Raw genomic sequence first — 16,687 nt, forward strand, 5'->3', positions numbered from 1 at the left:
CAACCCCCCACCCCAAACCCTAAGTTTGTAGTCTAATAGCAAAGAATGTTCTTCATTTAAATTAAAGTAATGGGGTGGGGAACCCCTTGGAAACTAGGAATTTTAAAAACTAATCTTGGTTTCAGGGCATTGCACATAGAAAGTAAAGTGAATTTTATCAATGCTTGAGCAAATCCAATCTCTAGATCTGAGGGTTATGTTCTACTCTAGTCAACTCTTTAATAGCTTTGAAAATTAGTGTGATAAATACTTATTTGTAGGTAGAACTTCATACTGTGTATGCTGTGATAACTTTCAGTCTAAGGATTCCCCAAAACAATACCTTATAATCAGCTAAAAGAGAGGCATGATAACTATCTCCTTTCCAGCAGGAAAAAAATGCAAGAGTTGAAATACTCACTTAAAAGCCTTCTTAGAATGGTAGCCAAAACCTGTACTTATGGTAATTATTTAGCTTAGTTAAGTGCTGAATTTTCTTGAGTGGAGAAGTTAACATAGAATACAGTGTTGAGTTACCTCTTGTGCTGTCCTGTTGCTGTTGGCAATCTACCCTGATGTGGCAGATAATGTGAACTGCATTCTGTTAATTTACTACTCTTAAAAGAATAGGTCAGTATAAATGCAACTGATAACAAATTATGTGGATGTCTCTTTCTGTGCTGATTGTTTGCTTCAGGATACAGAAATCTTAGTATGACCTGAAAAAGTCAGCTATATTTTGGAGACTCTGGTCTGTCTATGCTAGCTTGAGTTTCCACTCTTTTTCTTTTAGAGGTCTCCAGTTTCCTATTTGGTCCTGTCTCAGTGATGGTTTAGATGGTGGTTTTATAGCAAACAAAAAATGTTCAATAAATTGCTCTTGATTGCTTAGGTACACAGTTGAAAAGCCACAGATGCAACATATTTGAATGCATTATGGGGAAAGCATTAAGTACCTGGCAACTGGTGTGTTCTGGCACAGAATTTAAATGTTCATCTTTCACCTTAACTGTGGGAGCAAGTGACCAAGCTGATGTATTTGAAGCTGAGGCTTCTGGGCTACCGTGAGGTATCGCTAGGTGTATATGAAAGTGAATCTTGATACACAGCTTATAGTAGAAGCTAGTCAACCTTTATTCTCTTTTATGTGTATTCAGGTTCTCAAAGTTGCAATTCTAGCTGAGAAGTATGCAGTGGATTATACTTGGTATGTGGATACAATCTTGAATCTGATTCGCATTGCTGGTGACTATGTTAGTGAAGAAGTATGGTATCGAGTTATTCAGATTGTCATCAACAGGGATGATGTTCAAGGGTATGCAGCAAAGACTGTTTTTGAGGTAAGAATAATTGCTTTCAATTCACTTTCAAAATGAGGTAGGAATTAAGTAAACACCATGTGATCTAGCAAGTGTGTGTGCTTCCCCATGTTAGGGAGGAGGAGAAATATGATCCTGAATATTTCACAAAATGCTGCTGAAGCTTTCTGTAAGACTAGCATCATAGATTTTTAGAGCCAGCAACTGTATTAAGTTGAGAAGCTTATCTGGCTTAATGTAGACTACACCTGGTACTGTTCTGTTTTTGGTGAGGGAGGGCAGGGTGTGTTATGCTGGGTTTTTTGTTATTTTGGTGGATGGCATTGATTGGATGGCTTAGGAAATTGCATTACCTGGAAAATTACTGAAATGTAGTACAAATAGAAGCCTTTTACAGGGTGGCTTTTTTTGCCTTTTTTTAAAGTTTTCTGCATGCAGGAATCCAAAACACTCAAAATGATAACTTGATAATCCTTCTGGAAGCATATACCCATTCATTGTGTTCAGGATCTGATAAAACTGGAATTTGAGCTATTAAAGGAGAACACTTTCAAATGTCTGGTCTTGTTGCTCTGACTTTATTTGGATTCTTCATATGGGCTTTCTATGTAATTTTCTTTACTAAATGTTTAAGCTGACTTTCAGAACTCATCCCTGCTATGTGTTTCTTCATACTCAATAAAGACAGTATTTTTATCTTGGACAACTTCAGCACATTCCTGCAAGGTTTAAATTAAGTATATTAACATCCTTCTGACACCCCTAAAGATGTAAGGGTTAACCTAAGCAGCTGTATCTTGTCCTCAGAAGTCCACAGTGCTGCTAGATGGGCTTAAGAGTGCTCTTAAGCAAGTAATACTTACATTAGAGATTCTTCTATAAAGTCATACCACCTATCATGCTTTTCTCATAAATGCTCTGTAGTGCCTAGACCTATGGTCTCTTACAGGAATGTAGACTAGGAAACTGGACATGGAAGTGACAGAAAAGATCTTTTTTGATACACTACAGATTGATGACTCTTAATGTGTTCTTACAGGCCCTTCAAGCTCCAGCATGCCATGAGAATCTTGTAAAAGTAGGTGGCTACATCTTGGGAGAATTTGGAAATTTGATAGCAGGTGATCCAAGATCAAGGTAAAACACCTTCTAAAACACTGAATTGAAGTAGTAACACTTTCTGTAAAGAATCTAATCTCTATTTAATATTCCTAAAGGCCAGTTAACAAAGAGTCAGCTCTTGATAGTAATGCATTAAGAATTACCATGTCTACAAAAACTGAACAAATTATTTTTCTTCCCATCTTAAGTCCCCTCATCCAGTTCAACTTGCTACATTCCAAGTTTCATCTGTGTAGTGTTCCTACCAGAGCTCTGCTTCTGTCTACCTACATCAAGTTTGTGAACCTGTTTCCAGAAATCAAAACTACAATTCAAGATGTATTGCGCAGTGACAGTCAGCTAAAGAATGCTGATGTTGAGTTGCAGCAGAGAGCTGTTGAGTATTTGAGGCTCAGTACTATTGCCAGTACTGATATATTGGTAGGTATAAAGGTTATTTTTTTAATTATGCAGAACTCTTTAGCTGTGTCTTCTGTCAACAAGTAAACTCCACTAAACCTTACCTGATTGCTCAGAAATATTATTGCAGGATTAGGGATCCATTATGTGGGCACTGATTCTTTTAATCTAGCTAGTTCAGCTACAGTCATCTTTAATTTAGAGCTAAAACTGAAGTTGTTATTGCTTTAGTGGGACAAATGACTGTTGAAGCATGCTAATCTGGAGCTGGGAAGCCAGTGAAAGCTGATGTAGTACGTGGTCCTACAGTACTCGGATACCAAAAAGCTAGTGCTCTGTTTTGAGGGCTTACTTGATAGTAGGCAGGAAACTTGTAATTGTGCTGATTTTTTTTTTTTTTTTTTTTGTCTCGAAGTTTACAGTGCTTTAACCTGATGCAGGTCTGGCCAGAGCATGGCACACTTAGTCTTGACAGCTAATGAATGCTTAGGTCTGACTAGATCCTTGGGTAATCTTCTATGGCTTCAGTCTGGGACTGTTTGACTTAAGGACCATTAGGTCTACTATGATCCTTTTTTTTTTTTTTTTTTTTTTAATTTAAAAGCACTGTACCAGAGAAGTGATATGCTCCTGCTCTCTTAAACAACTGCTTTGGGAGGACTTCAGAAAGTTTAAAAAAAAATTTTTTTTTTAAAGCAAGTCTACTCCATCACTGTACAATAAACTGCATAGTTGTCTTCTCTGTGGATAATTACTTCTGCTGTTTCCTTATGCAATCTATAAGGGTGTATCTCTTCAAAGACTCAGAAGCTGGTTTGACTTTTTCTGTAAGTTTAACTAATACACTTTTTTTCTGTGATAAGGCTACAGTGCTGGAAGAAATGCCTCCCTTTCCAGAGAGAGAATCTTCTATTTTGGCGAAACTCAAGAAGAAGAAAGGCCCAGGCACAGTTACTGACCTGGAAGAGATCAAAAAGGAGAGGAGCTCTGATATGAATGGAAGTGCTGAACCTGCCTCTGTCAATGCCAGTGCTGTTGTGAGTTTAAAAGCTGTTATTTCACTAATTTGGACACTGTGCAAGTGAGAAAAGAATGGTTTCCTTAAGGTGGCTTTTTAGGGGTTTAAAACTTCTCATCTTAAGTTTTAAGACTATGGGTATTTGCTCTAAAGTAGCAGGGGAACATATAGCTGCTTTCCCCCCACCGCATGCTTGGATGAGATTTTCCTTTGGAAATCTTATGTAAATGGGGACAAATTATCTGCAGCCTAAAAAAATTGCTTTTACGTTGTTACTTTGAAATATACTGCCGTTAACATAGAAATGGGAATTTCCTTGCTGGTGAAATTGCAGTGAAGGTGAGATGATAAAATTTAACATATTTAAAGGGAGTAACTTGAATTTCAAAGTGTCATCTGCTCTGCTTTGTCTAACATGGTAGATATTTTGCATCTTGTTTTGGGTTGTTACTGTTTTTACTAGAAGTGGACAACACTTAACATAGGTGTCCTTAAATCAATGTAATGTTGTTACTGTTTATTTGACAGTACTGTTTGAGTTCAGTTATGGTAGACAAGGCCACAGGCTTGTTTATTCTGAGCTGAAACTTCTCATTTTGTTGTCAGTTAAAGCTAGTAGGTTGAATTGTTCCCATAATGTAATACTTGTTTCTGGTTTTAATGACTAGCATAACTTGTAATTACATTTGAGATGTAGTAGTAGACTACCTAAGATGAGGAAATACTGTAGCACACTCCCTGCCCAGTTTGTTAAAGCATAATCCTTTAACTCTTAGTTATTGCAGTGTGTGAGAGCAGATGTTCCAAGTGGAATGGACAGAAATACGTTTCCAGCAGAAAAGTTGCCAAATTTTCGTTGCATGCCAAATTGACTGAGGTGACTGGCAGTTAAAATTGCATTATGCTTTGAGCTTCACTTTACGAGTTGCAGCCACGTAAAACTCTGCTATGTTACCTTCATCGGTGGCTTTGGTGTGACCCTAGCTTAGATGCCAAGAATATATATATTTCAAATTGGAATTCCAACTGTTTCTTTTCAGTAGTTCTTACCAGTTGGCTTCTGAAAATTATTTTGCTAGGGAATTTTTGTGTTTATACTGCATCAAATTCAGTCTTTGGAGTATATGATAACTTTTGAGTTGTTTGAAACCTTTGTTTTTGTAAGCCTCAATCCAAATGCATCCCATGACTTACCTTCAGCATGTCTGGTGTATTGTAGGTCTAATACATGAACGTTTTGTTTAACAGTCTGTGCTTTGTTCTTGCACATGACTTGGGCACATATATGCAGCCTCTCTTGCATGACTCTGTCCTGGCGACTTGATTTGTTCTATTTGGGGAAAAAAATTTTTTAAAGGTCTTGCCTCTACCTTTAGTGTTTGCAGCTTGAACTAGCTACAGGCTCTGCTTTTTTGCTGGTTACGTTTTACATAGTTTCTAAGGTTTGCCAAGCTTCAAAAACCCAGGATTAAACTGATAATCAGTTTTAAAGATGCTGTGATGTTTTAATTTAGGTTTGCGTAAAAGCCACTGCCTTTCTTGCTGGATTCTTCTTGAAAGAAAAGCAACACGTTTGAATTTTATTCCCTGCAGTACTTAATTTCCCTTGAAACTGAGAGGGAGAAAAATATTGTCTTTTTTTCTGCAGAATCAGATTCTACACAGATGAATCGTGCGTTTTTTTTATTTAACTGTTAGATGGACATAACTCTCTTCAAAGGAAAAAAGAAAGCCATATCTGTAAATAACCTTAAGTTGAAATGCAAGGTGATAACTGCATTCGTGGAGCCTCCTACATCCATTCAAAGCTTGATTTGCGGTGGGGAGAGGCACTTTACCATAGCGAAGCTGTCTATGCAAAAGACAGCTTTGTTATAGTTTTGCTGTAGTGTAACACCAAAGTGTCTTGTCTTCCCTAGTCTACTCCTTCTCCATCTGCGGATCTGCTGGGTCTGGGTGCTGCCCCTCTCACCAATTCAGCTCCCCCACCGTCCTCTAGTGGCAGCCTGCTGGTGGATGTATTTTCAGATTCAGCTTCTGCAGTTGCACCTCTTGCTCCTGGTTCTGATGACAACTTTGCGAGGTAATTGAGTCACACTGTAAGGAATCTGAAGAATTTCTGTTAAAACAGAGAAAAAACCACATGCGATAACTTTCAGTTTTGTTCCAGCTTATTGAATGCATTCCTAGGTGGTAGTTGTGCAGCAAGGGAGGTGTTCTTGAACTCTATGCTGGATGTGCTATCTTTATTGAATATTTCTGCTCATGGGGAAAACTGAGTCTGTAGTAATCAACCTGAGGATATTAGCCACACAGTATTGCCTAGTTTTCATGCTGGTTTTGCTGCTTTGTTAAACTAAGCTGCTTGTGTATCTCAATATATCTTGAATTTGGGGGTTATCTGGCCTGATACGTTTATTCTTATATGTTTATAGAATATGTTTATTCTTATTTCCATAAAGTATTCTTGTGTCTGTCTGCTTACGGCAAGCTGATAATGGAACAGTGAGATGGATTATATCCAGAGATACTGGCTCTCAGAATTTCAAGATATACTTAAATTGTTCTGCTACTGTCTGACAAACAGGTGTGAAAAGGGGGAAAAAAACAAGTGCTTTTTTTTTTTAAGGTGATTTGATACAATTATCTTCCGAATTACATTACCAAGTATAGTGTAGGTGCAATGTGTTATTAATTCTGCTAATATTAAAAGTCACTATGGCTACACTCAAATGCTATTTGGCTAAAATTTTGGAAATAAATAGTATAAGATCACAGAATGTCTTTAAAAATCTGTCATCTTACTGGCCAAATACTATGTTATTGTTGTCGAGGACCAAATTTTGAATGATATGGCAAAGTTCCGATGCATCTTAATATGAAAGACATAATTAGTGAAAGTAATCTGCCTGGATTATTGAGACTTTCATCAAAATTTTATACTAGGCAATGTATTGTTGCAGGTTTGCAGGGATTAAGACTTGATCCTATGTTTCTCTTGGAAGGCAATGAGCGATGCTTAATCGTGCTACACAATACCAAGACTTCAAGAAGCTACATAAGCTTGTTAGAGCTTTTTTTTTTTTGAGGGGGAAAAAAAAGAAACCAATACTAGTAGCTTCATAAGCAGAAGTTACCTAAAAAGAGTTTTCTCTTTCTGCAGAAGAAAGTATAGCATTGCCCAACCCCTTGGTCTGTCTATAGATGATGAAATGTTCCTCTAATGATACTGAGAAGTTGCCTTTTACAGTTTCCTGCCTCTTTTTAGTGCTGTTGTCACTTTTGTTTCTAATCTGTTACTTGGGTAAGTCATTCTCTGTGTGCCTGTATATTCTTGCCTACACTTCATACTTGTGTGTTTTTAAGAACTGATTGTGCAGCTGTAGATAGAAGTGCCACTGAGGTTGATGAGACCTCTGCTTCAAAGCACACATTGGTAGTAGTTAATATACATCTACATTTATGGTTTTGGACTAAAACTTTTTTTGCTGTCACAATTAAACACCTAAAAGGACTTTGTTCTTTAAGAGGTAGAAATTTAAGCTACTGAACACCTTCAGCTGTCTCCTGTCTTTGGGAAGAATTGCTGGTTCCTAACAATCAGGGAGGGGTGGGGTGGGGGAGAGAAGTGGGGGAGAACATTGCCTAATGCCTAAAACCTTTCTAGGTGTACTGAGCTAGGGCAGCTAATAAATTTTTCATGCATTAAACTCAGCAGTGCCATTTTTGAGGAAGGAGGTAAAAGAAATAACTAAGCACTAAGCTGTCTTTACTAACTCCTATCTCTGTCGCTACTGCCTTTCTTCCTTTGTGCTGCCTGAACTAGCCCTGACCTGGCTTCATCTGAGGTAGTTTCTGAGGAACCAGCTGATACTGTGCATGATGCTGATGAGCTTTTTCACAAGTAAGCAATACTAAAACCTTGCAAGGCTGGGCAACTTCCAGAATATAGTTATAAAGCAAAACTATATTGTGCATTAATGTAATACCAGCAAAACTAGAGAAACATGTACTGTCAGACTTGTGACTAGAACACATCTGTAGATGCTGTGGATTTTATGACAAGCACATGAATACACAGGTTAGAGTTGCCTTTATGAGCCAGTGCTGTCACACACTGCTCTAAAATGAGGCAATGTCAGTTGTATGTTAAGTTTTGTAACTATTCACAAATAAAGGAAAAACATAAGAGTAACTTGTCAACAGTACTGAGATTTGGGAGTATGTTTTAAGTGCCTTGTATGCAAAAGGCTAATGTTTGCTGACCACCTCTTCTACTTTTAAGTGGAGGGTGATAGAAAGGACTGAAATCACTGCAGAATGGGCTTCCTCTCTCAAAATGGAAAAAAAAAAGTACAGCTCTCAGTTGACTTGTGATACAAAACTGGTAAAACAAGGGATTCTTTTTTCTTTCAGGTTTAAACAGTCAAAGCTTCAAACTTTTCAATTCTGCACCAACCTAATGAGTTTCAGAAGTTGTCAAGAATATGAATAAGAAAAATCTTAGTCTGTTGCCTGGTCCTTTATAGACTCTGTGTGTGTGTGTATCTAGCATATTGTGGCTTCCTTCATAGTTTCTCAGACATCCTATCAAATAACTTCAGTTCTTTTAGTGTCCTACAAGTGGTGGTTTTGGTTGTAAAATTGTCTTTTCTAACTGCAGTTTTCTGCAAAGGCCTCTCTCAGACTGATGCACTCTAGGTTAACCACAATCTTCATCCTCTGTGTAAACCCTGAATTATGTGGTTCTAAGTATTGTTTAATATGGCTCAATTTAAAACACGTTTTCCCTCTCTTCCCCTAGGTTTGTGTGTAAAAATAATGGAGTCTTATTTGAGAATCAGTTGTTACAAATTGGATTGAAATCTGAATTTCGACAGAACCTGGGTAAGATCTTTCAGGCCAGGTGGTTAGCTGTCTGCATTATCAGTAGCAATGCCAGCATGATATTGCACATAGGACTTGCTTTTCAGTTACTCTAAGAGGGAAATGTGATTTCAGACCTAACCTGTCTTAAGATCTTCATTGTTCTTGTGTCCCTGGCTTCTGTGTGGGTTCTTGTTTCCTTAAACCTTTTGGTTGTTTTGGTAGCTGAGATGAAATGGGAGTGTTAAGTGGTACTGTAAGCTCCAGCTCTTCCTGCCTTGTTGTAAGGCTGGTACAGCCAGGGTTATAAAGGACCATTCTCCTCAACTTTTGTATCCTACAGTATAGCTTATTGTAATATGATATACAAGACATTTCAGACATGTCTAGCATAGTACATTAATGCACAAGATACTAAAAACATGTAGGAAAGAGCTGGGAATCAAACACAGGCCAACACTAGGACTGATTACTTCTCCCCTTCTGCATCACTCTTGGTACCATAATAGCTTCTTTACATAGAAAGTAACGTTCTCTGGCAATTAAAAGACTTCTTCTGATTATTTAACTGCCTGTGGGAGAGGACTGATGGTTTGTTTTATCTATTATTTAATTTTGAACTGTGAATATCTTGGTAAGATAAACCATATAAATTATGCTTTGTTTTTTAAACATTGTTTTAAAGAAAGGTAGAAAGACAATGTATTAGGTACTTGAAGCACAAGTAGTTCAGTATGATTACATATGACATACCTAAAAATCCTCATGTCTTTTGTTTTCTTTCTAGGACGTATGTTCATATTCTATGGTAATAAGACATCAACACAGTTCTTGAATTTTACTCCAACAGTAATCTGCTCAGATGACCTACAGTCAAATATCCTTAAATGCAGTAGCCTGTGTCTGTTCTTATTTGGGTTTTGTGTTTTATGCCACACAAAATTATAATAAAGCTGCTGGATCAAGGCATGGTGTCCTTGAACATGAAGAAATTATAAACTTACTGATAGCTGTCTGAAGTTCTGGTAGAAAGAGCAAGTCTTGAGCAGAGATAGAAGATTCTCTCCTTAAAGGTCTGGTTACAAACACAAATTTTACTGTTGAAATAAGGAGAAATTAGGCTGGACAAATGCATAATGCAATTCTGTAGCTTTCTCCACGGTCATGAAGTAGCAGGGGTATAGATGTGGTGTCCTTCAAGCCCTGTGTTAGCAGATAACCTCAGACTTGAGAAGGAGGTAGAAGAATACATGTACATAAAGACGATGACACTTTAAAATAAGCTCTTAATTTACAGTTTGTCCTTGATGCTTGGTATTGCAAATTTAGGATTTCTGGGAGACTATGTAATCAAGCTTGTTTGACTCAAAGTCTCACTGTAATGTTCACATTGAAATGAGATAGTCCAGTGGTTTTTATTGTGAATTCAGTGCTTTCATAGCTTTTTGAGGGTATCTTTCTTTAAGAATATCCAAATAACTGAGAATTGTGGGAGTCATTGCTTCTAGGTGTGTCAGTATGGGGGGACCCCCAAAAAAACCACCAAAACTTTTTTGCTGTACAAGAATTGAGCTTTGAATATTCAGTAGCATGTAGAGAATGAATGGACACGATGCTAATTCCTCATGTAGCTTACTGGAGGATTTGCGGGGTTTTTTTAGTTATCAATTCATTGATCAGTTTCCTTAACCACTTCTTATGCCTGAATCTTCAGACAAAACCTGTTGACCCCACAGTGGATGGAGGTGCACAGGTTCAACAGGTTGTGAACATTGAATGTGTGTCAGACTTTATGGAAGCTCCAATCCTGAACATTCAATTCAGGTAAAACACATGAATTAATTGGGTGAAAGATGTTAGATTTGGCCTTGTCCTCTGACTGAAGTGTAGAATATGGACACATAAAGCTGTCTTGGGTAGATGACTTACTTGAAAAATTGATCTATCTAAGCTTTAAGCTACTAGGGGAGGTAGGGAATCCACTTGGAACAATGTGATTAAAAAAAAAAAACAAACAAAAAAAGCTAATCAAGAAGCCACTACTGATAAAATGTCTCTGACTTCTTTTTCTGCTATCTGTATAAAACAGCAGTCTTCCTGTTTGCTTAAGAAATCTTGACAGGAATGTATGCAGTAATGTCTCCCTTCTGGAAACCAAGAACACTTCTGCAAACAACGTGGACTGGAAATGCATGCAGCCAAATAGAATCTTATGTCCACTCAACATAAGCCTTTGGGGAATCCTGATTTCTGGGCTACATTGTGTTATTCTAGTCTAAACTGGTTCTTACTGGTATGTTTTCACAGGGATGTGTTTTCACTCCTTTGATGGGTGCTATCTAGAAACATAACAACCTATGCTGAAACTGAGAGATCCTTATTAGGAGTTCTGCCAATTCACTTTCATGTGCCATCTAAGCAGAGCAAATGAATTTATTAAACAGTGGATTTAAACTGTATCTTAGAAATAGCATTATCTGCAGTTGATGGATTTTAATTGTAAACAATTGCACCTTAGTGTTCATCTTCAATTGCTTGGTTGATTTATGCTGAGAGACTGCTGACACTGTGCTGCATACACTGTGTTCTTTCTATTCCATATGCAGGTATGGTGGAACATTTCAAAACCTTTCAGTAAAGTTACCCATCACACTGAATAAATTTTTCCAGCCGACAGAGATGTCTTCTCAAGACTTTTTTCAGCGTTGGAAGCAACTGAGCAAGTAAGACTTTGTCTGTACTTGAGCTTGGGGCTCTTGTGGTGGGCCAAGAGAAGAAAATGGGTGTATTGTGAATGTAGCTGCTGCATGCCCCAACACATACTTAATCCTGTGAGTTACAAACTCTCCCGATATAATTAGTTGCTGTTGAACAATGCTGTACATAATACAGGTGTTATACCATGTATTCATCTTGTCTTGTCTTGCAGTCCAAAACAAGAAGTACAGAATATCTTTAAAGCAAAACACCCGATGGATGCAGAGATCACAAAAGCAAAGGTGGGTGGTAGTATGGTATCTTTAATTCATAACGTAAGGGTAGTGGTATAAGCAAACTTAGTACGTTTTGTTTTATATGGCAATTGGATCATCCTGTTAAAGCATAGGTCCATGTTGTGTAACAGACCCTTAGCAGTGCTGGGTTAAATGGACTGTTTCTCAATGTGGCTTGAATTAGATAGTTTTCAATAGCAGCTGAAAACTTGAAGCTATTTAAGAAAACACCAGTTCGGTGCTTAAAACTGAATTGGAAGATACTTCAAGCCTTAATTTAGACCAGAGTTACTAGTTAGAAAAGAAGCCAAGTGACTTTTTGTAGAACTGGCTGCCTTAGGCAAAACAGAAGTGACTAGTGTAAGACAGAAATGGCTTTATCAAAAACAGGAGAGACTTGTGTTGAATTTAACTTATTTCTTGGTTGTTTTTGAGAAGAACCATTTTTTTTTTCCAGGAACAGTTCATTATCAGGGTCACTCTGTCACTTCAAAAAATCTGTTGTAATAAATTTGGTATTGGATAATTCTTTAGTGTCTTGAACACTTCAAATAAAAATTAGTCTCCTACTTGTTTTCCTAGTTGGTGGTGGCTGTGCTTGGGTAGAATTGGTATTGATGTCCTGCTGTCCCCACATCTAAATCTTCTGGGCTTCTTTCATAGATAATTGGCTTTGGGTCAGCCCTACTTGAGGAGGTAGATCCCAATCCTGCCAACTTTGTTGGTGCTGGTATCATCCATACAAAAACTACTCAGATTGGATGCTTGCTGCGCCTTGAACCCAACCTCCAGGCACAGGTAATCTGTTTAAGTATCTACAGCTTAAATACAAGTTCTTGTTTGAAATAAATATCTGTAACTTCTTAAGGTATTTATTTAAAATCACTATTGCAATAGCTAATTGTGACTGCAGACTCCAACATGAAATGAAATTATAGCAGCTGATCCTGGCCCAGTTTGGTAAGCTGCTTCTTCATAGCAATTGCCTTTCCTGTTGAAAGACATCATTGTATTATTCCAGACTCTGTGGAGTCTCATCTTCTCTTGAAGGTTTGAAACGTTTAATGTTTCTGTTTTATGCACCTTGGGACAAAATTAAGTATAATTACCTTTGCCATTTTAAATGAATAAAAGAATGATTGGTTAAAAGAGAAAACATAAGCAAACAAAGACAATGCTAAGAATATTTTTCCTCAAGCATTTTGATAGAGGTTTTGCCAAAGTTAACTGAGGACTCAAAATAAGTTTTGGGTTGTAAGACTCCTGTCTTCTGAGGAAGTGGTGGTAGAGAGTGTTTAGACTTTTCCACAACATTTACTCCTCTTAAAGAAAAATTTTGGACAACACCTTGCTGTTAAAGCCTAAAAAATTTAGAACAATGGTAACTTTCAACAACGGTTTGAAGGTGTGCTCCAGCCTATGGTTTGAAAAAGCTGTATCACTTGGCTGGCTGCCTCTGAATGTTTTAACTTGAGGTCTTTTTTCCTACCAAATCTAACAAAACAAGTAAGAGGTAACTGGCAGCTTTCACTAGCTGACTGTGTGTTCATTTGATGCCAAACTGTGTTTAAAAAGTAAATAATATTTTATGTTCTTTTTCAGATGTATAGGCTCACACTACGAACAAGTAAAGAAGCTGTATCTCAGAGATTATGTGAATTGCTGTCAGAACAGTTTTAATATTAACCATGTCAGTTTGGGTTTTCTCATTTATATCGCTGTCATCATACTGCAAATAAATGTCTTGTACATCACTGTCTGAGTACTGCAGTGTTAACCAATACTGGCTCCCTGCCTTAATAGGACTTGACCCTTGTTTGAAATTAAGACTATAAAATGTACAGTACAGGAAAGTGACTCTTCCCATTAAAAATGGCTTTTAGTGTGTTACACAAAGGGTGGGAGTGCTGTTTTGTGCTTTTTCTTTTTGCAGAGGTCAGGCTTTTAAACTTGTTAAAGGGAAATTGATTTATATGTGGTAACCAAGGATTTCAACTGGAAATGGCTGGTAACATTCTCCCTTAATGCATTTAACAGGTACTCCCTCTGCTCTGAGCTGAAAGAAACAGATGTAATGGTTAATTCAGATGTTAATGTAGAGTCAAAACTCTGTAAAGTTGAACATTGCCACAAGCCTTGTACTGGATGGAAGGGCAGATTCCAAGATGTGTTTGAATCTGATTAAAGTGAACATTTGAGTGTCACCAATCTTTGTATTTGAAAAATGCCACAGAACCAGAGTCTTAAAGTATTAATCTTGTAATCCTTTACATCTTAATGTTTTTTCTGATCTTTGGAAAGTGGACTGAACACAAAAGGTATTCTTAATCCTTCTGCTTATCTCAAATAATGAGGTGAGCTTCTCTGGTAGGAGGTGAATGAGTACATGCTTGTCCATTGTTAGTCAAACTGAAGCTAAATATTCTGTTCTGTGTTTTTTTCCGTTTCCCATCAGATTTAGCAAGTAATAGTTCTAATGATGTGATATAACTAACTGCAGAGTCTGGCACTGTATAAAAGTGGATGTGGGAAGAAATGGGCCCTCGAAGGGCCGTAAAGGCATGCACTGTTTCAGATGAAAATGTAACTTTAAATAATAAGGTTTTTCCCCAGTGCACAGTAATGTTAAAACTCGAGAGGTTGAATAACTGATATCTGAACAGTTTCCTGTCTGTCAGCGGTGGTACAAATATCCAACATGGTGTAGAAGACTTGTGTTGAGACTGAGAGTAGAAGGCCCCAAAATGTTCAGCTTTTATAGTGGTTTTTACAACCAAAGCCTCTGTAACTTGTTCCACATCAGCAAACTCTTTGCAGCCTCTCTGCAGAAATAAGTGGACCCAACTTTGGCTCACACTCTTCAAGCCTTGAGGAGCAACAAAGGCTTCTAAAACAAAGCAGCTGAGGTAGTGCAGTTAGAAATTGTGGGCAGTTGTCAGCAAATGCTGCAGGTCATGATGAATGAAGTCAGCTACTGCTGATATGAGAAGTGAAGCTCAGATCAAGATTTCCTCAAGGTTATTTAGAGGAAGCCTGGGACTGGTGTCTCACAGCACATACAGCCAAGTGTGCCCATGAAATAAACGTTTTGAGTGATAGTGATGACCTTGAAAATATATAAATGAGGCTCCTGTCATGCTGCCCAGTGCACAGCAGGGGACAGGATTCTGCATGATTGAGTGTGCCTTGCTTTTTTTTCTTCAGTGCTTTGAGTTAAACGATGCAACTGGGTGATTATTAATTTGGTTTGGTTGAAGGCTAGTGATCGTATTTGAGTGCAAGTGAGAAATGAGGCACAAAGGTTTGGCTGTGGTGTTTGGATTTGGGGAGATTTTGTTTTTGTTTTTCCAGAAATGGCTGGTAACTGTGGATGTTATGACTGAAAACTTGGCTATAGACCTGGTGTTTCTGCAAAAGTTCTCTTGAACAATTGGCTGTTTTATGGTGTTTCAAGTAGCTAATTGAGACTCTTTGATCACACACATGGTCTTTGAAAATCTTCATGAGTAGTTCCTGCAGTCAGGTTGGGCAGTTGGCAAAGAACTGATGGACTACGTTATGTTTTGTCCTTTGGATGCCATATGTCTCTTTATTACACCCGTTATCTTAATTGTGCTGTTGGCTGCTATGTTAAAAATCTGATGTGCTGAACTAAAGGGAGTCTTGGCAAAGACAGGGAGGAGCTTCTGTTTCATTTTTTTCAAATCCTGTTGTGTATCTTGTCCCCTTGAAAATGTTCTGTGCCCTCATTAAAGGACACCTTGAGACACTGCACTACTTCAGTTCACTTTGCTTTGGTTCAATCTGTGCTAAAATGTGCATTAAAAACATGGGAAGGATGGGGGTGAGGGAAAGTGTCTTTTTAGTGGTGACTGTGTTAAGCTTATGACTGCTCACACTTTGTATTAAATGTCAGCTCAATGAAGCCGTGAGCAGAAAAGTGAACAAATTAAGGACAAACACTTGATTATTTTTTTTTGTGAGTGATGGTTAACTTACCAAAGTGATGTATTCTGTCAAGCAGACAAAGTAATTTCTGCAGTAAACAGTGTTATTGTTTTTAAGTACAGTATTTTCAGGCATTGACATGTGAAAATAACTGAATAGCAAAACAGGTAGCATATGTTCATTCTTGACCTACACTCCAGTATGTAATACTTATGGTGATTGTCTTATTTGTATAAAACAAAGTTCTTGTCAAATTAAGTGGAGAATTTTCATATAGAAGACTATATATTAGACTATATTCATCAGAAGAACATATTAAGATTAAATAAATGATTAGAACTGTAATCAAACTGTCCTTTTTTGTCTGGGGGCATGGAATAGTAAAGAATACTTGCATGAAATGGTTGTTATGGAACAATTGATGTGTAATGGTAAATTCTTTTCTGCAAACTACTGGTGGGTTGTGTTCAGTTGAGTCTTACCTGGCCTGCAGATTTCTGCTCCCCCACTGAGTTTGTTTATGGCTTTTTGTTTTGGTGTGTTCGGTCACATGTTACAAATAAGTGGTAAAAAACCCCCGAAAACCCCCAAAAAACCCACTTGATGTAACATCTGTCTTCCTGTAGTGTTTAACAACAGTAAGTATAGAGCATGCTGCAGTAAACTGGTGTAACAGTGGGGTGTAATTGAGGCTATGAAGCATGCACCTGTATTAACACAGGCAGGACTTGTAAAAAAGTTGATGTTGCTGTAAAAGAAGAGTATCTAAACTGCTAAATAACCTCACTCAAGCTTTAAATGTATGTTTCAGCTTCTTAGCACTTCTCTAAAACTTGCTAAAAGAAAAAAAAAAAGCACCTGGGCACCATGAGCTTTTGTGCATTCATCCAACTTTTTCTTGAATTAATTGCAAACAAAGTAGTAAAGAATACTAGCAGCAAGTAGAAACCGCTTGTGAGCGAGCCACCTGTGTCCTGTCAGACACATATTGTCTTTGATTTCTTGCAGAGAAATACCCTGCAAATTTCTGCTTTGTCTGAAAG

General features: G+C 37.6%; 1 protein-coding gene across 4 annotated transcripts in view; it reads left to right on the forward strand.

The window, feature by feature from the left end:
* The window catches only part of AP2A2 (adaptor-related protein complex 2, alpha 2 subunit), a 52,249-nt gene extending 36,262 nt beyond the window's left edge, over positions 1-15,987 (forward strand). For 2 of the 4 annotated variants that reach the window (XM_010562572.1, XM_010562573.1), the window contains exons 11-22: positions 1,137-1,319; positions 2,338-2,435; positions 2,609-2,840; positions 3,683-3,856; positions 5,757-5,920; positions 8,642-8,724; positions 9,491-9,580; positions 10,404-10,527; positions 11,310-11,426; positions 11,633-11,702; positions 12,360-12,494; positions 13,299-15,987. In XM_010562572.1, the coding sequence (XP_010560874.1) occupies positions 1,137-1,319; positions 2,338-2,435; positions 2,609-2,840; positions 3,683-3,856; positions 5,757-5,920; positions 8,642-8,724; positions 9,491-9,580; positions 10,404-10,527; positions 11,310-11,426; positions 11,633-11,702; positions 12,360-12,494; positions 13,299-13,376 (1,548 nt within the window). In that variant the 3' untranslated portion in view covers positions 13,377-15,987. Of the gene's footprint in view, positions 1-1,136; positions 1,320-2,337; positions 2,436-2,608; positions 2,853-3,682; positions 3,857-5,756; positions 5,921-7,663; positions 7,742-8,641; positions 8,725-9,490; positions 9,581-10,403; positions 10,528-11,309; positions 11,427-11,632; positions 11,703-12,359; positions 12,495-13,298 lie in introns of all 4 variants that reach the window. The other 2 variants (XM_010562570.1, XM_010562571.1) reach the window with 2 other exon arrangements.
* The last annotated feature ends 700 nt before the right edge of the window (positions 15,988-16,687 follow it).

The sequence above is a fragment of the Haliaeetus leucocephalus genome, unplaced genomic scaffold, assembly GCF_000737465.1.
Source record: "Haliaeetus leucocephalus isolate CR32 unplaced genomic scaffold, Haliaeetus_leucocephalus-4.0 Scaffold161, whole genome shotgun sequence".
Classification (NCBI taxonomy): domain Eukaryota; kingdom Metazoa; phylum Chordata; class Aves; order Accipitriformes; family Accipitridae; genus Haliaeetus; species Haliaeetus leucocephalus.